At 38.4% G+C, this 23,035-nt stretch overlaps 2 protein-coding genes across 2 annotated transcripts in view; one reads left to right on the top strand and one right to left on the bottom strand.

Annotated features, from left to right (window-relative positions):
• Window positions 1-4,248, bottom strand: part of ebi (transducin beta like ebi) — a 67,722-nt gene extending 63,474 nt beyond the window's left edge. The window contains exons 1-2 of the mRNA XM_069833555.1: window positions 4,037-4,248; window positions 3,676-3,821 (exon numbers count right to left, since the gene is read on the bottom strand). Coding sequence (XP_069689656.1) covers window positions 3,676-3,821; window positions 4,037-4,106 — 216 coding nt within the window. The 5' untranslated portion in view covers window positions 4,107-4,248. The remainder of the gene's footprint in view (window positions 1-3,675; window positions 3,822-4,036) is intronic.
• A 163-nt stretch (window positions 4,249-4,411) lies between these two features.
• The window catches only part of LOC138705013 (uro-adherence factor A-like), a 134,266-nt gene continuing 115,642 nt past the window's right edge, over window positions 4,412-23,035 (top strand). Inside the window, exon 1 of the mRNA XM_069833552.1 lies at window positions 4,412-5,005. Coding sequence (XP_069689653.1) covers window positions 4,880-5,005 — 126 coding nt within the window. The 5' untranslated portion in view covers window positions 4,412-4,879. The remainder of the gene's footprint in view (window positions 5,006-23,035) is intronic.

Consider the following 23,035-nt stretch of genomic DNA (forward strand, 5'->3'; position numbering starts at 1 on the left):
TTTGAAACTTCTAGACAATGACCTAGATTTGCTTCATAAAATGTCAAAAAACTACATTCATGCTGGTGACTTCAATTGTAAAAACCCAAAATGGAACTCAAGAATTATTACTCCCAGAGGAAAACAACTTGAAGCACACGCTTCCCTACATAAATATAACATAATAGCTCCTTCACAGCCAACTCACTTTCCATACAATAATCTGCACATGCCGGATGTATTAGACATTGTCCTTGTCAATACTACTATTACACCTCTATACATTGAAACAGTTTCTGCTCTGTCTTCAAACCACGACCCAGTCATTCTAGTTCTAGATCACATTCCAGCTTCTTCTATATTAAAAAATGACAAAAGAAAAACAGTCAATTGGAAATTCTGCAGGGAACTTATAAACTCTTCCGTGCCAGGCAATATAATCATTAAATGAAGAGAGGACTTAGATAAAGCTGTACAAATCTACACCTCCACAATTAGCAGTGCTATCAAAATCGCAGAAACTGCATACAATAAGAACCCAGACACAGCTAAGAACCTAGAAATTCAAACTCTTTGCAAACAGAAACGCTTAGCTAGGAAAAAGTGGCAAAAAAACTCGAAATGAAACTGACAAAAATATCTATAACAATTTAAAAAATAAATTACACAGAAGAGCTTCTGAACTGAAAATAAATAAATTTGAAGCCGATGTCAAGGACGCTACATCTTCAAATACTATCTGGAAAATAACAAAAAGACTCACTTCATCTAACAACATCAATAAACAGCAACCCATACATACTACAAATGGCATCAAATACAATCCACAAGATAAAGCTAAAGCAATTGCTGAATATCTTAAGGATCATTTTAGCAAACCAACTGCTGACCCGAACTATATGATCTCAAATCAAGACATGATTGACAATATTAATAGAGATTTAAAAGTTCATGATACAAGTACTATTCTCATACAACCCCTTCAGAAGTTAAAAAAACTATTAAGACTTTAAAATCTTCAAAATCTCCTGGACCAGACAAAATTAGTAACTTAGCTCTAAAAAATCTACCAAAGAAAGCTATATGCCATATTATTAAGTTGTTCAACTCAGCATTGAAAACTCAATATTTTCTCTCATCTTGGAAACATTCACAAATCATTACAATTCCTAAACAGAACAAGAACTCTGTGTATTGTCAAAATAGAAGACCAATATGTCTTTTGAATACACATGGAAAATTATTAGAACGGATCATCCTCAAATGAATGTTGCCTTATAGGTACAGACACCATTATTCCTCCTTGGCAAACAGCTTTTCAAAAAGGAAGATCAGTAACTCATAATGTAGTCTCTCTCGTAGAAGACATAATCAAAGGCTTTAACAACAAATTCTACACAACAGCCATCTTTTTGGACGTTTCTAAGGCATTTTTATAAAGTTTGGCATTTAGGTCTGCTGTATAAACTTGATAAATTTCTGCCTCGCTCATTAACTCACCTTCTAGCTAGCTACTTAGAAAAGAGATCTTTTCAAGTCCTCATAAATGGCCAACTATCTTCCACTTATATAGCAGAAGCTGGAGTTCCACAAGGCTCTGTACTTGATCCTATATTGTACTGTCTCTACACTTCAGACATTCAGACTACTCTCAAAACTAAAACACTTCTGTATGCTGATGACAAAGTTATATATAGTGTTAAATTCAGTCCTCAATATGCTGTCTCTGCAGTTCAAAACCATGTACTTCTATAAGAAGAATGGCTTAAAGAATGGCGTATTTCTTTAAATCCAGAAAAATGTCAGTCAATAATTTTCTCCAAGTGTTTAAAAAGACCTCGTGACAAAATAAAAATACGCAATCAAGAAATTCAATACAGTGACCATGTAAAATATCTTGGTATTACTCTTGATAACAAATTGTTATGGCACAAGCACATAAAATCTGTAACAAAAGCTCTCTTAGAATATCTCATCTTTACCCCCTGTTCAAATCTCCTGTTCTCACTCTAAAAAGAAAAATTATGCTCTACAAAATGCTGATTTTACCGATCCTAATTTACATTGCCCCAGCTTGGTGTTATATTCCAAAAACAGTCTTTCAACCTCTTCAAATTGATCAAAATAAAGTGCTCCGAATAATGCATAATTCAGACTGGTACACAACAAATGCACAATTACATTTTGATTTGGACATGACATTTCTGAAAGACTCATTACGTGAACACGTTAAGAAGTTTTATAACAGTGCAAATTCAAGTGAAAATCCATTCATCAAGCGTCTTGGCCAATACAATGCAAATTTCTACAAGAAACACAGAACACCAAAATCTTTTTTAAGTGAATAATATGCACTTTTCCACAACCTCTGACTTCCTAAAATCTACACTAATGTCTCTGTGCCCAATTGTTTTGACAGCTGGACATGAACAATATTTGTGCATTATTATTTGAATTTACACTAAATATGAAAAGGCAGAAAACATATTTGTTTTGGAACTTTATCAATAAATTGCTGAATGTGAAGGAAAAAAAAAACCTAGGTGGCAAAAGTGGAACTGAAAGCCATCTACGAAGCAAAACGAAAACTTTGACGTGTCTCCCTTCCACACTCAATCTCTCTTCTTTTTTTCTTCTTATTTCTTTGCTTCAATATGTCAAATTTTCCTACTAAATACACGCACACTATCGACAATGCTTTAGACCAGTCAGCTACGAAGTTAGTTGCTTGGAGAGGGAAAAATGAATCTACTTATGTTCAATGGAGGTACCGTAATGTATTACAGAAATGTAATGTGTGACATTACACATGTCTTTGGAGGTATTCTGTTGCCCTGAAAAGGGCAGTTTGATACGTTTTTGGTCCAGAATAGCCTTCTTAGCCATGTAGGCCACGTGTTAGCAGGGCCTATATCTTGCAGGTACGTCCAAGGGTTCATTGTGGTCAATGACTGAATGGCATGGGTAGAAAGGGGCTTGTGACTTCTCTTGGTGGGGGTGTTTTTATTGCGGGAGTAGCATCACTGAAAAGTGAAAACACGCGCTCGTAGAGCTTTACGGTGACTGTGTCCAGCTTTGAGTACAGATGGAAGCATGTGTTATAACATGAGTCGTATTGAAAAGTCTACTTCTTTCTGAAATTGAGTAAGGAGAATTTAACACAGGACACGATAAGGTATTGTGAGGAGCATGGACTACTTTCTAGTCATTAGAGTGTCCCACCTGTGGAAAAACATGAAACTAGCAACAACAAAAATATTAATGATGGTGTACGTGGCATTGTTTCGGGCAGGGCAGTGCAATTACACATTGTGTGAGTCGTTCAGTAAGGACTGGAACTTGGTTCAGTAACTCCTGACTTACGATGATTAAGCTACTTCTACTGACATACCAGTACTGCTGATTCACGAAAATATCCCAGCTGAATGCCGGGAACATGTTGTGTTAAGTTATCACATTCTATTGTGTTATGTAACATACGTGAGTGTCGAATGCAAATTCCATTTTGGCTGACATAGGCAGTGAGCACCGGAGTAAGGGGGGTACACGGTAGACAGAGAGAGCAGCTGCCGTGGGGCGAGAGTGGGGATAACTTCCCCTACTGGCGATCTGCTCTTTAAGATTCATACAAACTACATATAATTAAGACTTTAATAAAAGTATTCTTGAACATGAACGTTAGTAATGCATGCGTACTTCTCCAATGCTAATTTCCGCTTCAGTATACTGCAACCCCTTCTGAAGTATACTAAGCAGGGCTGCAGGAGGTACCAGCGCTCCATTTATGTTGGACTGTGAAATGTGGGATTCAATGCCGAAAGTATAGGCCGAATGTTGGAAGCCTGAAAAATAATACAGGATTAGACATAACCTAATAGGCCTATAGAGGAAATAGATTGTGGCCTGTTACAAAATCGATAAAACTGAATTTACGCCTATATATAATACTGATATAACATTGTAGTATAAAGTAATTCAGTTATTTTACGACATGTAAGTAAATGTAACAAGGAGTTTCTACAACACAATTCTGAATAAGTCAGAAAAAAATGATTACCTGATTCTTGCAAATATCGATAAACTAAAAAATTGACTTCGTCGCTAGAGAAACTCATTGTCACCGTCATCAAAATAGATTATAGTGACATGAGACTTTCTGTTGCAAAGAAAATCTATGACTTCTTCCAGTAACTTAAAAAATAACGCTTTGAACTATACCAATAAAATTACACATGCGGTATTAACGTACCAAGGACAACCGGTGGCAATGACCGCATATATCCAACTTCTGAAAAGTTAAGTCTCCAAGTCATGACATCAAAACATCAACGACAGAGTACTCCAAACATATGTAAATAACACTAAAATATTAATCAGTATTTAATTCGGTCGTCAAGATTGTTAATTTCGTTTTATTAAAGATATAGGGCCATAATAGAACCGGGGTGAGATAATTTTCTTTGAAAATATGCAAAAAAAATTGAGTGGTTCATGATATATAACTACAACGTCTTTGGGTTCATTATACTGACGCAAGGCTCTGTAACTGCATGAGAAATTTAGAGTACATTTTCATTTACTCTTTTCATAACAGAATAATTCGGACATGATTGTATTAATGTGTATTCGTGGCAGATGAGGAAACCCCTGATTACACTGTGATCGGGAAGAAAACTCATGATTACAATTTAATTTTATTATGTTGGCATTAATAAGTACACATGGTAACCAACATTTCACAGTAATCTCAGTTTTCAAGTTTAAACTTCGCAAGCCAGTTAAATATTGGTTATTTTATTGATGAAGATTAATTGAAGTCGTCTTTATGAATAGGAACTTTAAGACCATAGTTACTGCGCGTAAATATTAATGTGTTAGTGATCAGGCAACTTTTTAAACGATGTCAATGCACATCTCTGTCCACGGTAGTCCCGCGAGCATTCGAAAGGGGATGATGTTAACTGCGGATTATGAAAATTTGAAAAAGAACGAAATAAATAGACGCCGAAGATTACGACTGGAACAGGTAATTATAAGCACTTGCAAACCTTCGCCGAATGTTACGCACAATTTGCAATGTTTACCAGTCCTTTATTTTATAAATGTTCAGAGTATGCATCCTATGTAGAAAAACTTGTGTACAACTTAAATGAAGAACACAGAGAAACTGATAAACGATTATATGTTGTTATATTAATATTAGTGAATCTTCGATCTCGCTACACACCACATAAGTTAAATCTGTATCTGATTTGTGTTGCGTTTCTTAACTGATCAAATGAAACAGAGATGAAATAACTTCACAAATACACACACAAATTAACCCATTAAGTCCCAAATTATTTTTTTCTACATTTTGATCTTTTATTTATTGGAAACACATAAGAAAGCCCAGCAGAACACATACCTATCATACAAAATATTTTGAGATGCCTGGTTTCAGAGAAAATAGCTGTCCTCGAAATAGGACGCTGGGATCTACTGTAATCATAAGAACCAAATTTGCCTGATGCAGTCATATCTCGTGAAATAGCAAAAATCCATTACTAAATTTGGCTGATACAGTCATATTTTATGAAATGATGCAAAACATTGCATACACAGTGTGACCACAGTCTAGTATATACAGTCGCGAAGCTCAATAGTAGTAAATATGCAAACATTAGATAGTTGTTCAGCACTAGGATCGCTAATATCGCCTCATTACAGGCAATGCAAAATAGTACCGTCACAGTCTATTGTTTCTAGCACCCTCAAAACTCAAGCTTCGTGACTGTATATAGTAGACTGTGGTGTGACGTTACATTTCACACAGTATGACTTCGGTTTTCCTCCACAGCCATTTCGTGCGTATCTTATCTCTTCCTTTCTTCGGACAATGATGTGTCCAACTCCATCCATCCTGACATCAGGACAACTCTTAGATCGTGATGCAGATGTCGCCATAGTTGCTTCCTGCTTGTGTCAAATTTGAGATAGGACATTGTCACTGCACATCTGAAATTTAGAAGATCCAGTGCATTTGCCCCATGTGCATGTCTATATAGGAGCCATGCATTCACCAATGCCATGTCTATCAATTTTGAAAATATGGACCAGTAATATTTCTTTCTTGGGACACCAATTACGTATTTTCCTACCAGCCAATCATGATGCTCAACACCTCCATGTGGGAATTGTATTCTTCAGTACGCCGAGATTTATGGTGTGATAATTTGTGGAAATAGTGACATACTTGTTGTCATTTCACCGGACGAAAAGTACTTCTCTATTTCGGTCATCCAAAAAACTCCATGGCGCTATAGCCCATGAAGGGCCAAGACCGACCAGCTGCCTGCTGGCCTCACGTCCACATGCCGAAGCAGAGGTGGACGATCATCCAAGCAGAATGGAGGTATCGTGTGTTTAGCACGATGATCCCCCTATCCGTTATAGCTGGTTTGCGAAACTGGATTTTCGCTACCTATCGTAGCTCCCCAAGTGCATTACGATGCTGGGTGGGCACCGGTCCCATACACTGGCCGAAATTTCATGAGAAAATTTCTTCCCCCATGAGGACTCGAACCAGCGCGCATTCCGTAATGCGAGTCCTAAGCAGGATGCCTTAGACCACATCGCGGGACCTATTTCCTCCATACTGATAGTAAAATGTACCTCGATCTTGCTTCTTCAATTCCTTGCTGTTCCGTAGTGGACATTCTTCAGTAAGGCTCTCTCTTACAGTTCCTGTTGCTCTGTATCCTAACTTTGAAGATGAATAGGGATATCATGATTTGTGAAATAGTTATCAAAGAGCACAGTATAACTATTTGAGTGTTCAACACAGTCGAGCATATTCAGAATCACTCTCGATTCAACAACAAGTCATCTTTTTCATTTTCCACAGCATTCTTTCCACAATATAGGTCCAAATTGAAGCAGTACTCACTGGTTCCACGAAGAGCCCATAATTGTACCCAAATCTGATTGGCTTCCCACGAATGAACTGTTTCAGACTGTGATGCCAATAGTACCTCACATCATTTCATCCACAGACAGAAATTCCTAAAAAATCCCGAACTGCTGAAGTGAAGTATTTATCATCTTTGTGAGAAGTCTAACTTGGAATCTGAATCAGCATCACACAAGGTACATTGGCCGTCGGAAGCAGTGCTTACTCACTCTGATACCACTCTGGACGGAATAGTAATAATAATATCTCATATGTCCATACCTGTCGCGTCTGGCAGCGAAACTAGGTGCCCGGGTTCGAATCCCGGTCGGGGCAAGTTACCTGGTTGAGGTTTTTTCTGGGGTTTTCCTTAACCCAATACGAGCAAATGCTGGGTAACTTTCGGTGCTGGACCCCGGAATCATTTCACCGGCATTATCACCTTCATTTCATTCAGACGCTAAATAACCTACATGTTGATACAGTGTCGTAAAATAACTCAATTTAAAAAAAATTATCTGATATCACTAAATACTGGGTAGTCATATGTTCGTAACAAACGGAATGCCGTCATGCACAGAGGAGTGTTAGGGGAGAGTCGGGTAGTATCGGACAGTGCATTTCTTTCACCTACCACCATATAGTAGTACCTGAATGACATGGTTACGTTTCTCTATGCGACATCACTGAAACGTAACCATGTCAATCAGGTACTATCATCGTGTGGTAGATGAAAGAAACTCACTGTCCGATATTACCCGTTGTCCGATACTACCCGACTCTCCCCTATATTATATTACACTTCATCCCAGCGCCCTATTTAGAGGACACCAATATTTGCATTGTTGTCAAAGTCAGCTAGCATTGTTGATGATAACGATTATATATCAGATTGAAACACTAAACTGTCTGCTATATATATTCACAAAACAATAATTACATTACCAAAATCTCGGATGATATTGGCAGTGATAGGCTATAATATATGATTATATGAATTACAATTGTGTAGAGTGAAGAAAAAATATAAAATAAAATAAAATTGTAATAGAAACCAAGTCCAAAATATTATTTTGTACATCAAAACAGTTCAGTTTGTAACATGACACACACAATTAACATAATTAGGATATTGTGATTGCTAAAAAAAATAAATAAGCTACTGTCCTCTAAATAGGACACTGGGATATAATGGGTTAAGAAAATATTATCTTGTTTAATGCATTATATTTCCAAAATTACAGTTAATAAACATCTCGCACATTTATATTTGTCCGTAATATATCTCAGTTATACGAGGGGGATCCAGGAAATAACGACCGTTTTGTTGCAATAATTAAAAAAATATATATTTATTTGAAAAAACAAAGTCTGTTACATAACTGAAGCTTCCTTTACTTCTCTACATAATCACCACCTACATTTAAACATTTGTCGTATCTGTTCACTGTTTACTAGCTTTAGAATTCCCATGCTATACTCCTCTGCCGCCAGTTCATTAAGCCAGGTGTTCACTGTCTTCTTCAACTCTTCATCACTTCCAAAACGTGTACCAACTAGAAAGTCTTTCAGCTTAGTGAAAAGGTGAAAATCTCTAGGAGCAAGGTCTGGACTATAGGGCGGATGATCAAAGATTTCCCAACCGAATTAATCCAGCAATTCTCGAGTTGAAGCAGCAGTGTGCGGGCAGGCATTGTCGTGAAGAAGCACAACTCCTCTCGAAAGCATTCCTCGCCTCTTGTTTTGGATGGCTCACCGTAGTTTTCGTAAAGTCTCACAATAACGATTTGCATTGATTGTAGTGCCTTTTGGCATGAAATCCAGCAAAAGAACACCTTTGCGATCCCAAAAGACAGTAGCCATGACTTTTTGTGTTGAGAGAGTCTGTTTGAATTTTCTCGGTTTCTTGGGTGATGAGGGATGATGCCACTGACGTGATTGGCGCTTGGTCTCTGGGGTGTTGTGAGACACCCAGGTCTCATCACCAGTCACAATCTGATCAAGAAAGGCGTCTCCATCTGTGTGATATCACATCAAGAATGTCAATGCTGAGGCCATTCTGTGAGTTTTGTGTTGGTCACTCAGTTGCCGTGGAACCCATCGTGCACAGATTTTGTGGTAGCCAAGATGTTGCGACACAATTTCACCAAGCAAAGAACGAGAAATGTCAGGAAAGGCAATATGCAATTTGTCGAGTGATGTGCGTCTGTCTTGCAAGATTCTGTCGTTCACTTTAGTCTTCAGGTCTTCTGTGATGAGTGATGGGCGTCTGGGTCGAGTTTCATCGTGGACATTTGTTCGCCCATTGTTGAACATTTCGCACCATTTTCTCACATTTCTTTCATGTCGGGCATTCAAAAATCGAATCACACTCCTCACCTCACAGTCGGCGGGATTATCAATCACGTCGTTCATTTTGAAGTAACACAAAATTAACAATGGCTACTTGTTGCAACCAGTACTCACAACATTATGAGAACACATGTTAAGGAAGTCAGTTGACCTTCAAACAAGGAAGGGGAGTCAGCTGCATGGCGGGTATGCGCGAACGGTCGTTATTTCCTGGATCCCCCTCGTAGTTCCGAGTAAGTATATCCAGCAGAGGACCCTTGAAATCGGTATCGCGTCCACACCTGTAGAGTAACGGCTAGTGGCGTCTGGCCGCGAAACCAGGTGGCCCGGGTTCGATTCCCGGTCGGGGCAAGTTACCTAGTTGAGTTTTTTTTCCGGGGTTTTCCCCTCAACCCAATATGAGCAAATGCTGGGTAACTTTCAGTGTTGAACCCTGGTCTCATTTCACTGGCATTATCACTTTCATCTCATCCAGACGCTAAATAACCAAAAATGTTGATAAAGCATCATAAAGTAACCTACTAAAAAAAAAAAAAAGAAAGAAAGAAATTGGTGTCGCTGTGCCACCAATATCTGACAAGAAAAATAGGCGATCAGTGACAAGTTAGGTTTGGTTTGAACAGACTCAAAAACAAACAACTCACCTGGAACTTGGGAAATTCAGGTGGTCCAAATTTTGTTCCTGAGTCTGTAAGATTACAAGCGTTTGGTATGCCTTACATAGGTAGATGCTCTGAACCATAGTGAAGAAAGGAATGCTTTCGTAAATGGTAATTCCATGAAAAAGTCAACCTTACACCCAAAATATAAAACCATGTTGACATTTAAAATGGTTGCATATATTGTTGCCCCCGTACAGGTTGCCTAGTCTTTTGTCAGTATTTTTTCCACTTGACAACACTACAGTTCAAAATGGTTCTCAAGGCCTTATGACTCTACAGAATTAATTGACATTTACACAACCAAATCTTTGTGTACACATAGGTATGTCCATTACCTTAAACTGATATATTTTGAAAGTACATATAGGCTATATTAAAGAAGGAATTTATAGGCAAAACACAGTAGAGCATCAACTATAGAATTTTATATAGGCCTATGACTACAAAGTATTGTAGGCCTAGCACCTATACACTGATTCCGTGACAAAATTATGCAAAAGTAATAACAGTGGAGCGATTTTTAGGTGCAGAGCAATAATATTATGAATTTAAATGTAAGTTTGCATGATAAACAAAGCTACACAGATTAGCAAGGAGAAATTTCAATCATTCATGCTGCTGTAGTGATGTCACAGAATCACTTGTATGACACAGAATCAGCATTACGGAATCATTTAAGAATGAGGAGACAGACATAGGCATTGTAGGCATTGCCAGGATGAACTTCTGTATAAATATGATATCAGTATTAATTTCAGATATTTTAAAGGTTCATTACAAGCAATAACCATGCCCTTAAGTGGAGCAGAAAGAACACTGCTTTGGAGGAAAAGAAAAAAATGCTGCTGGTTTCCATGATGCTGATAGGGAGGACAGAAAAAGAAAAACAAAAACGAGTGTGAACTCCAGGAAAATAAAACATCTGAAGACATCTCACAGAGTAGCACAGGCAAGGTATCAGGAAAAGAGAGTTTATAGTCATGAAGCACAAGCATCAACAAGAACTCTTCTGAAAACTCCAGTTCATTCACAGCAGTCTGTCAACAAGTACAGAAGTAAGGAGCCTTTGGAAAATAGTAAAACGTGTGTAGTGCAGCCTTGCAGCAAGCACAAGAAAGGCAAAAAAAGTCGTCCTGTGTCTCAGCTTGCAATTTCCAATGTCCCACATACTCCATATGTCGCTAATGACAGGAATGCTGACACAAATAACTTACTGAAGAACTTTTATGTGCATGATGACATTTCTTGGATGTCTTCAGGTCGCAACTTTGTGTAGTACAGTGGGAGCCAGGGATTTTGATAGATGGATTTTGTTAATTTGAACTCCAGAGCGAGTTGCTCACTGCTGCAAAGTCGGCTGATATCTCTGTCACAAGCAATGGGTGGGACATAAGAGTAAACATATCCAAGTGGACTCGATGGATAGTCATCTCCAGAAACTTTGTACATATACTAGATAACTATAGAACTACAGTAGTCTATAATGTTTGCATGCTTATGAAAACGGACCAGTTCCCAACACACAGTTTTCGAGATGATTTCAGTTGCCCTTGCATAAACTTTTCCTCGTTACTATAAAGTATAACGACAACCTAAATAATAAAAAAAAAAAGACCATTCTATAATCAACAGACTGACTGACTTATCACCTTAAATCCCTTTAACTTAAACCCTATGTGTAGCTTCTGTTAATCTTTAGTCAAAAGATAAGACCGAGTTTTAAGAAATATGAACATTAAGGAATGGAAAATGGGAGGTAGTAATGATCAAAATAATTATACTGATATTTTTTTTTGAACCAGCAGACATGCAGCCTTCAAATTTAAAACAAAGTCCCCTTTATAAAATTAAGTTAGACTACTTGTCTCTCAGAATTGTTTCTAAAACATAAGAAATGTAAAAAAAAAATCAACTTCATGTACCCTCTTCAAATAACTTTTGGGAGATTTTTATCCCCTAATGGGGCAGAGAGGAGAGAGAAAGTATTTGACGGTTTTAAAAATTCACTAAAGTAAGTTATTTTGAATTAAGTAGCCGGTGTAGAGACTTAAAATTTAAAATGAATGTTACTCTCTACAATTTTGGTTAAACATTCTTAGATTTTTAAATACCATCTCCTAAGGTACTGGTGAAAAGGCAGGAGTGAGTGAGCAATCTCATGTCATCCGATCTCGACGAAAGTCGATATCTGGGGAACTTTGGGATCACAGAATACGAATATGGTACTATTTTATCTGAATTTATCCCTGAAATGGTAGAGTGGAACAAAAGTGGGTGAGAAATTAAATTTGATATCACAGGAGTTTTCGAGACGAAAATTACGAATAATAAAATTTATGCGAATTCAATATGACAGATTCAGTACTATGAATTATGTTTAAAAAAAAAAAACAAACATCTGGTAGCGCAGACAGATAAAAACACAGCACATGCATTTTTAAGGGGATATGTAACCCTCTGCGGTGGCTGAGTGGTGAGACCTTCAGCCTGTCATGCAGGCAGCCCAGGTTCGAGTCCTGGTCAGGTCTGAGATTTTTCATTTGAAAAATCCATAGTGACACTTGTGGCGGATAAGATCGCAGTTGGGGTTGGGCCCAGCCAATATTTCTAGATTGATAAACATATTTTTAGAATCCATAAAATATTTATTGTGAATGATAATTATTATATTTTTCAATTGGTGCAATTTGTGCAGGAAAATTAGTTTCCCCAATATTTTTTACGATTTGCTTTCTTCTACAGGAGAGGATGAAATCCATAACAGCATGTTATTAAATTCCTCTATAAAATTAGGCAAGAAATTCTTCATCTCTTCAATAATATTTGGAAAACAGGCTTTTATCCTAAAACTTCCTGCATTTCTAAATTACTGGAACGCATTGTTCACAGAAGATTAACCTGGAGACTTGAAACTTTCAATCTTTTAAGCCCATATCAGTTTGGCTTTAGACCATCATGTGGCACAACTGAAGCTCTATTATATTTTGCTCAAGAAATTTATAAAGGTTTCACAGAAAAGAAGACCACCTTAGCTGTAATGATAGACTTTGAAGCTGCTTTTGATAATACTCCACACAGATCCATTTTATTACAATCTATGAAACATAGTATCAAAGGCAGAATGCTAAGATTTCTACATTCGTTTCTTAATGAACGAACAATTCAAACCTCAGTAAATAATCATTTATCTTTATCCCTAAAAAATTACAGGTGGTATACCTCAAGGTTCTGTTTTAAACTCAAATTTATTTAATATAATGTTACATGACTTACCTGATGTTGTTCCACCTCAGGTAAAAATAAGCATTTATGCAGATGATGTTACAGTATGGGCTACGAACAAAGATCCAAACGAATAATTAAGAGTTATACAAACATCTGTAAATAATATCAGTAATTGGGCATCCAAATGGAATTATCTATCTCACAATCAAAAACTGAATATACTGTCTTCACAAGAAGATATAGCTTAAAAAATTATAAACCTCACATTTATTTGAATAATCGAGATCCTAGGATTAATTTTTGATGAAAAACTTTTATGGAAAACACATTTAACCAATGTTGCTTCGCAGTGTCTACCACAATTAAATCTTTTGAAGATCATAGCTAATAAGAAATGGGGATCAGATATCACGACAATGCGTCTGTTTTATAATGCTTATATACGATCAAAATTGACCTATGGATGTGAAATATGGGGAGGAGCATCAGCAACTCAACTACAAAAAATTTCTGTTCTTCAAACCTCAGCCTTAAGATTATGCCTGGGAGTACCAAAAACAACATCAACTGTTGCCCTAGAAATTGAATATAACATTCAACCAATCAGACACTACGAGGCGCATCCAGAAAGTAAGTTTCCCGATTTTTTCAGCTTGAAAGTAAACGTAATTAGCCATCTCAATTGCTCATGCGTAACAGATCTATGACGTATCAATCATATGCCAGCCGGACAGGTCCCGCCTGGTGCCAGTAGCGTGGCAGCAGTGGTCCGAAATGGAAGCTCTTATTCCTTCTCCCATCGCCTGCGAGGTTCGGTCGGTGATAAAGTTCTTTAATGCACAAAGCATTGTGCCAATTGAAATTCATCGGCAGCTCTGTCAGGTCTATAGGTCGAACATCATGAGTAAGCAGATGGTGTGTCGCTGGTGTAGGCAGTTTTCCGAAGGTCGTCAAAGTGTCCATGATGAAGAGCGCAGTGGGCGACCGTCCCTCATCAATGATGATCGTGTTGAGCTGGTGCGGCAGTGCATCTGAGCAGCCATTTTCCGCAGATATCGCGATCCTTGTTGCATGAGATTGTCACTAAGCACCTGCTGTTCAAAAAAGTGTGTGCCAGGTGGGTGCCAAAAAACCTGACACCCCAACACAAAATGCAACGTTTAGGAGCAGCACTGACATTTCTGCAATGGTATTACGATGACGGCGACGAGTTCCTCGACGGGATCGTCACGGGGGATGAGACTTGGATTTTGCACTTCACCCCGGAAACCAAGCAGCCGTCAATGCATTGGCGGCATAGTGAATCTGCAGTCAGGACGAAATTCAAACAGACGCTGTCGGTATGGAAAGTGATGTGCACGGTGTTCTGGGACAGGAAGGGCATTCTGCTCATTGACTTCCTTCCAAGAGGTGAAACAGTGAATGCTGACCATTACTGTGAAACACTGCGAAAATTGCGACGTGCCATTCAAAACAAGAGGCGTGGAATGCTTACTGCAGGTGTTGTGCTCCTCCATGACAATGCTCGTCCACATACGGCTTGGCGCACAGCAGCTGTTTTGACGGAATTTGGCTGGGAGTTGTTTGATCATCCACCGTACAGTCCTGATCTTGCTCCCAGCGATTTTCACGTTTTCTTGCACCTCAAGAAATTCCTGTCCTCCAGTGAGCATTTTGGCAACGACGAAAAGATGAAGACGTCTGTCACATGCTGGTTCCATTCACAGGCGGCAGAGTTGTACAACAGAGGGATACAAAAGTTGATCCCATGATACGACAAGTGTCTCAATTCTGATGGTGGCTATGTTGAAAAATAGCTGAAACATTGCTGTACCTGTTGCCAATAAATGTTTTCCTGAAAGTGTGTGTTCTTTTTTTTTTTAAATAGGGAAACTTACTTTTTGGATGCGCCTTGTATATAACCAGGCGTACAGCGATGAAGGAGTAAAAAATCTTACAATATAAATTAAATTATATACGGATATATTGATTCCTTGATACGAGTGATACAGAGAGAAATTCTGGCTCACGATGACACCCCAACGGGTTCAGACTGGGAACAAGGGAATTCCCTATTCATCGTTAGCTGTCTCTGAAATTTAAGTGACAGCATACATAGACATGAAGTTACGTGAAATGTATGTCAGCACAGCATAGATCAATGTACAGATCTTATCTCTGCTTCTGTGCAACATCACATTTGTGGTGAGGAGGAAAGGAGATGGCAAAAAGGTAATGATTTTTAACACGCTGACTCCCACAACTAAGATAAGCCATTTGAAATTGAACAGTCACTGACCGGCAGAGATAAAATATAAGATCTGTAGAACACTGAGTTAACATTAAGTGGGCCTAGGGGTGCGTTTTTGTTTTGCTGAACTTCAAGGCAATGCTGGAGGTGTGCTGCGGACAAGAAAGATTGGGCGAAAGCTGTAGGAGAGGCCAGGGTACTTCACGGAGAATGGAGAATGAAAATCAAAGCAATGCTAACTCATTTAAAGTTTGTCTGGCTGTAGCCTGTATATATTTTCGTTTGGTTTTATTTTATTTATAGTTTCATTTTTCTTAATTGATGAACTAGTGGACTTACTCATGTTAAATATGAAATATCTGTCCGGCTTACAGCGGTTTCAGTGCTTCACGCACCATCATCAGAGCCTACTAGATCGTGGCGTCATCTCGAACTTCTCTGCCTGTTAGGAGGGTGTGTTTTATTGTTGGAAGGTGTTGAATTGTGGAGTCGAATAGTGTGTGTACTGAAATTGATCTGTGTGTTGAGGATTTGATCGGGGTGTGTTTTTTCTATTATTTTATTTGTATTTCTGTTCTGGTGATGTGAAAGAGAAGATCTGACGGCCTTAACTACGTCAAAATAAATAAACACACTCACACACACATACACACACACACACACACACACATACAAATTTAAAAACATTTGAATGTATGGCACATGATGAAATATTTTCTTTCGCTGCCTGATCTACAGTTGTTTTAAATTGAGTTAATCCTTTCAGGCATTTGGCTAAGAAGTTCATTAATTCATGTAAATGACACTATGTAAAGACTTCAACTTTATGGACGAGGAAATCTTAGTAAAGACAAATAGTTTTGGTTGTCTATAATTGAGTTTCTGAGATTTCCGAAATGTCTAACAACCAGTTTAATTAAAAATAAGAAGCAAAAAGGACAACCTGGACAACGCCGAGTACTTTCAGCTAGTGTGTGTGTGTATATATATATATATATATATATATATATATATATATATATATATATATAAGTAATTCTTGAGTGACATTAAAATAAAATATTCTTGTACAATATTCGATCCAAGAGTGTAGTGTCCATACAGGCGCTGATAGTAAAGCTCCATTTCGTTTCTGTCCTTCAAAATCTATTATATTTTATACAGCGCGTTTGCCAGAAAACAGGTTTTACTCAGGTAAATGTCGTCGATATTTTAATTTTATAGATCGAACACGACTGCCGAAGAAATAAAGTGTATATTTTCGCTGGATCGAATATGGAAATGTTTTGTATTGCATAGTATGGATACGTAGGGGAGACCCAGGCAAAACGAATAACCGGGCAAAGTGAATAATGTCTATTTCTCAGAAACACCAATAGGTAGCGCTTTCTGCTATGTTGGGGAAGAATCCCAACCAGATTTTGCTGCTGGAACTGACTTGTCATCATTCTAGCTAGTGAGAAATGAAGTCAGTGTGTATTTGAAGAAAATTGACTGTTTTCTTAAAATATTTCAAGGTAAGAGAAATATATGTACAACATACAGTACTGCAGAAACTCTTTGTTATGTGATAGTAATATATAGGCGATGCTATTACTTCTAAAGTGCCGTACTTATGAAGAAGATTATTCACGTTTATATTTGTATAACCTTAAATGAAAAGCGAAGTGGCGTCTACGTGCAAAGTGGATAACTTATCCGCTTTGCCCTGCCACCTTTTTTGACTATATAAGTATCAGCTGAATTTTCGTATGTATTTGTCTGTTGTAATAAAGCATGTTAGATCATTTTACATAGTGGATGCATTAAGTCACACTAATTAAATTATAAATCAGCAACACTGATCTTAATTTTTACTTAAAAAGGTCGTAATGTGTTTTCAGATGGTTTAATTTTTCAAGAGGAAGACGGAGCAAGCCAAATGGTCTGAAGAAGCCATGAAGAAAGCACTTGAAGAAATAAAATCTTCCAATCAGTGGTTCTGCTATCTGGCCATACAACCATAATGTGTTTGTTGATGAAGATTTTGCTCCAGATGAACTTACAGATTGCCCACTTGAGACAGAAATCAGCGAAACGACAGCTGGCTCAGATTTAACAAATTCTGCATTGCCAGCTTCTTCAGCGGCTGAAGAAACAGTTAATAGTCACTCAGAATCAACCACCTCTTTGATATCGGCATATACAGAGATTGAATAAATATTCAATACATCAATTACACTCAGATTTTCAGTTCCGGTTACACCAAAACCCTCAACATCATCAGCAGGAGAACCCAAGTCAGTTCTTTTGATTTAGACTAGTGCCAAAAGTGGATGCTCGAACGATACTAGTTAAACGAAGAAAATGTCAGCGCTCTAAAGCTCTTACATCTATACCAATTAGAAACGTTGAAAGAGAAGTAACTTATGGGCAGGAGGAAAAGCAGAAGAAATCCAAGTCTTCAGCGCCAGTGAAACGTCGACTTGTTCAAATTTGTATTTTGTACTAATCTAACGTGCTGTAAAGGGCTGTAATAACATTTCTTATAGTCTCATATGACTCATTAACATCACATTTATGTGTTGATTTAATTTTATTATCAGTGAATAGAAATTAAATAGAAAGGTGAAAATGTTATAGGGATATTCACTTTGCCCGGGTTAATTATTCGCTTTGCCCAGGTACACGGGCAAAGCAAATAGTTAACTATATTTTCTTTCTCAAATCATATCACTGTCCGTAGGTACGAGAAACGTATTGCTGTTTTGTAGATATATAGACAACATGTGTCACAACCAAAGTCATGAAGTTTTTGTTTTGGGATCACCAAAATATAGCCTGTGGTGTTGTTTATTCTTAGCTTATCCGCTTTGCCCAGATTTCCCCTAACACAGGCTGAAGGGACTTCAAGGTTCTAGCATTAGTATACAGCCGTATTCCGCTGTATTCCATTCACAGGCAAATAACAGAAGGGGAATGTAGGGATAAGGTTGCTCTGGATATCCAATCGATGATCAAAATGAATTTGGGAACCGAGTTATACCTCTTGGGAGGAAGCAGAGAAGGCAGACTGGGCTTAACCTGGTTTCGTCTAGGAGCTTGGAGGGCACTTAAAATCGTCAATGAAGAGGGGGCGAGCATATGTCCTCTTTGCGGTAGAGGCTAGACATCACACCATATTTTATCAGAGTGTGAAGCCACAGAAGCTCTGAGGAAACAATTCCTGCTAGAGTCCTTCATTACATCTAGCAGGGGGCATCTGGCAACATACGACATATTAAATAACGCTAAATTCTGTGAGAGTGTGGGAAAATGTATGGCAAAAGTTCGACAGCTGAGGATGGAACTGGCCAAGGAAATAAGGGGAAGAGTTATTTATAAGTGTTGTAATGAGTAGTATTAACACTGTGCAAATAAGGTAATTAAGGGATAATGTTCTTTTTCTACAGTAGCGTGCAAATTAATCCGAACACGACATATTTTTACATTTTCTGTCATTGTTTGCCTCACAGCTGCTCTACCGCTTTAATTGACATCTGTAGTACGTGTAATTTCATTGTTGAAGGTCTATCGTTATTATTTTTTTATAATATGTGACATTTTGCCTGTCTTTTGTACTTATAAGCATTTCAGTTGTGTTGAAGACTTAATACTGCAATCCTGTGTACATTCTGTCGTCTTCAAAATTGGATACAACTCCACGAAAACGGTCTAAAATTATAACATTAGCAGAGCATTCTTCTATGACACAGAGGCAAATTGCTCCAGAATGTCACATCGGTCCTTGGCTACTGTTAATTCGATCATAAAAGGATACAGGGAGACTGGATCCATCACACCCCAGAAAAAAGGAAAATGTGGACTTCACCTGCAGATGATCGTTTAATAGTCAGGAAAAGTAAATTAAATCCTAGACTAACTGCTGTCGACTTAACGCCCGAGTTAATGGCTACCACTGGGGCGAATATTCACGTCACAACAGTGCGGCGTAGGCTTTTGGAAGCTGGACGAAGGGCTCGTAAGCCTATTAAGAAGCAACTGCTAACCCCTGCTATGTGCAAAAAACGCTTAATGTGGGCAAAATTACATCAACACTGGACAGTGAATGACTGGAAGAATGTACTTTTTTCCGATGAGTCTAATTTGGAGGTCCACGGCCACTGTGTTTCTTACGTATGGAAAGGATCCGAAAAAGTAACAGCAGCTCATCTCCAACAAGCACCCAAATACCCCCCTAAAGTAATGTTTTCGGGTTGTTTTACACATGAAGGGCCTGGAGCATTAATACCTATCAAGGGAATGATGACTTCTGACAAATATATTCACTTATTGGAAACCAGAATCGTACCCCAGCTGCAAAAATCATTTCCGGATGGCAGAGGTGTGTTCCAACAAGACCTGGCACCATGCCATACGTCTCGAAAAACTACAGAATTCTTCAACAAGAAGAATATTCAGGTACTCCCCTGGCCAGGCAACTCACCCGACATCAACCCCATTGAGAACTTGTGGTCAATTTGCAAAAGAAGAATGCAAAAAATGGATTGTTCTACAAAGGAGAAGATGATTTCTGCCCTCATTGGTGTATGGTTTCGCGATGAAGAAATGAAGAATATTTGTGGGAAATTAGTGGAATCCATGCCAAAGTGTCTCAGATCTGTTATTAGGAACAAGGGAGGCCACATAGATTACTGAGGTATGTCTTAGATCCTTTTTTTATCCCGTTTGAGTGTTTTTGCATAAGTAATTACGTTGTTCAGATTAGTTTGCACGCTACTGTATGTATTGTGTTTTTTTTTTCTATTTTATGTCTTACATTTATACGAGGCGCATCCAGAAAGTAAGTTTCCCGATTTTTTCCCCTTGAAAGTAAACGTCATTAGCCGTGTCAATTGCGCATGCGTAACAGATCTATGATGTATCAATCATATGCCAGCCGGACAGGTCCTGGCTGGTGCCAGTAGCGTGGCAGCAGTGGTCCGAAACGGAAGCTCTTATTCCTTCTCCCGCCGCCTGCGAGGTTCGGTCGGTGATAAAGTTCTTTAATGCACAAAGCATTGCGCCAATTGAAATTCATCGGCAGCTCTGTCAGGTCTATGGGCCGAACATCATGAGTAAGCAGATGGTGCGTCACTGGTGTAGGCAGTTTTCCGAAGGTCGTCAAAGTGTCCATGATGAAGAGCGCAGTGGTCGACCGTCCCTCATCAGTGATGATCATGTTGAGCTGGTGCAGCAGTGCATCATGGAGAACCGTCGCTTCATGATTACGGAGCTGAGCAGCCATTTTCCGCAGATATCGCGATCCTTGTTGCATGAGATTACCACTAAGCACCTGCTGTTCAAAAAAGTGTGTGCCAGGTGGGTGCCAAAAAACCTGACACCCGAACACAAAATGCAACGTTTAGGAGCAGCACTGACATTTCTGCAACGGTATCACGATGATGGCGACGAGTTCCTCGACGGGATCGTCACGGGTGATGAGACTTGGATTTTGCACTTCACCCCGGAAACCAATCAGCAGTCAATGCATTGGCGGCATAGTGAATCTCTGGTCAGTACGAAATTCAAACAGACGCTGTCGGTACGGAAAGTGATGTGCACGGTGTTCTGGGACAGGAAGGGCATTCTGCTCATTGACTTCCTTCCAAGAGGTGAAACAGTGAATGCTGACCGTTACTGTGAAACACTGCGAAAATTGCGACGTGCCATTCAAAACAAGAGGCGTGGAATGCTTACTGCAGGTGTTGTGCTCCTCCATGACAATGCTCGTCCACATACGGCTCGGCGCACAGCAGCTGTTTTGACGGAATTTGGCTGGGAGTTGTTTGATCATCCACCGTACAGTCCTGATCTTGCTCCCAGCGATTTTCACGTTTTCTTGCACCTCAAGAAATTCCTGTCCTCCGGTGAGCGTTTTGGCAACGACGAAAAGCTGAAGACGTCTGTCACATGCTGGTTCCATTCACAGGCAGCAGAGTTGTACAACAGAGGGATACAAAAGTTGATCCTATGATACGACAAGTGTCTCAATTCTGATGGTGGCTATGTTGAAAAGTAGCTGAAACATTGCTGTACCTGTTGCCAATAAATGTTTTCCTGAAAGTGTGTGTTCTTTTTTTTTTAAGAAGGATCTAAAAATACATTTAAAATTTCAAGCCTCATCAAGATCTCAGATGTTCATCAAACTGCTAGATGATATCCTGTGTAATTTCTATAAAATAAAAACGAAGAAATACCAATCTATATCACAGACATACTCATTGCTAAAATTCCAGTTGTGAACGAAATTCCTCTATGGAAATGGGTGATTTCAGAACACAGCATACAAATTCCAGGAAATCATTCCAAAATTGATCCTCCATACATTCTTAAGTTAGATGCCATGGCACTACTCTGCAGCACATATAAGGATCACCTTCAAATTTATACAGATGGATCTCTAAATCCTAATAATGGGATATCAGAAGCAGGGTGTTATATTCCAAAATATCAAGAAAGTTATTTCATACCATGTTCATCCTCCTCCAATCTTGACACTGAATTGCTAGCTATTGATGCTGCTCTTCAATGTGTTACTCAAATTTCTGAAAAATCTATTTGCATACTTACTGACTCCAAGGGGGCTATATTTAATATAATTAAATATGTACCAAACCTATATGCACATAGAATTATTCCAATTCAGAAACAACTAAGTAAACTAAAATAACTCCAAAAGGAAAAAACATTTCAATAGATACCTAGTCATTGTGGTATACCTGGAAGCGAGAAAGTCGATAATATTGCAAAACAGGCAACAAATTTGCAACCAAGACCTCTTCAAGTGATATCTCTATCCAGTGCTTTTGCTTCAGTAAAGTCTCATTTTACAAACTTGTGGATCAACAATTGGCTCTCTTATGACAAAGGAAAAATTTTACAGTCTGTACAAAAGAAACCAAATGACCTGGAAATGTACAAAAACTTGCCCAGACATGTTCAAACATTTTAACAAGAGCCAGAATAGGTCACATTGTCACTCAATTGTACCTACACCGATTTCACATTTCTGATAATCCTACTTGTCTGTGGTGTAACAATCATGATGAAGATCTGGAACACAACAGAAGTAAATTAATATCATCAGTACCAGTTGCAGAAGACACAGCCCTGCAGTATATATTGACTACACCCCAACTCTGGCTACTAGCAACAGGCATCTGTAATGAACACCGATCAAAATACCCCTCATTTCTCGTGAAAAACAACAACTGAATAGACTATAGCGGACTATAGTGGACTTTATGTTGTCAGCAAACAGCTGGATACATGAAGAACATTGATTGATTGATTTAAATGCTTTCTTTTCTGTTTTACTTACAATACTTTTGAGGAGAGTTCATTCAATAAAAAGAAAAGAATGATAATTTCCTCCATATCCTTAGGTGTACAATGCCTCCTTGACCGAAAATTCTCCTGTTCTTCTAAGGCACAAATGAATAATTCTCCAAGACACTCTTCCACCTTCTCTTTTGTCCTATAGTGTTTTGTAGCAATTTTTCAAGATTTTCTTTGTTTTCTGAGCTTCCGAAGAGTTATACCTTTTGACATTTTAACTCTGGTCGATTCTTTAGCTCTCTAATGTGCATTTCATTTTCTTGCACTTTGAAAGCT

The sequence above is a fragment of the Periplaneta americana genome, chromosome 8, assembly GCF_040183065.1.
Source record: "Periplaneta americana isolate PAMFEO1 chromosome 8, P.americana_PAMFEO1_priV1, whole genome shotgun sequence".
Lineage (NCBI taxonomy): Eukaryota > Metazoa > Arthropoda > Insecta > Blattodea > Blattidae > Periplaneta > Periplaneta americana.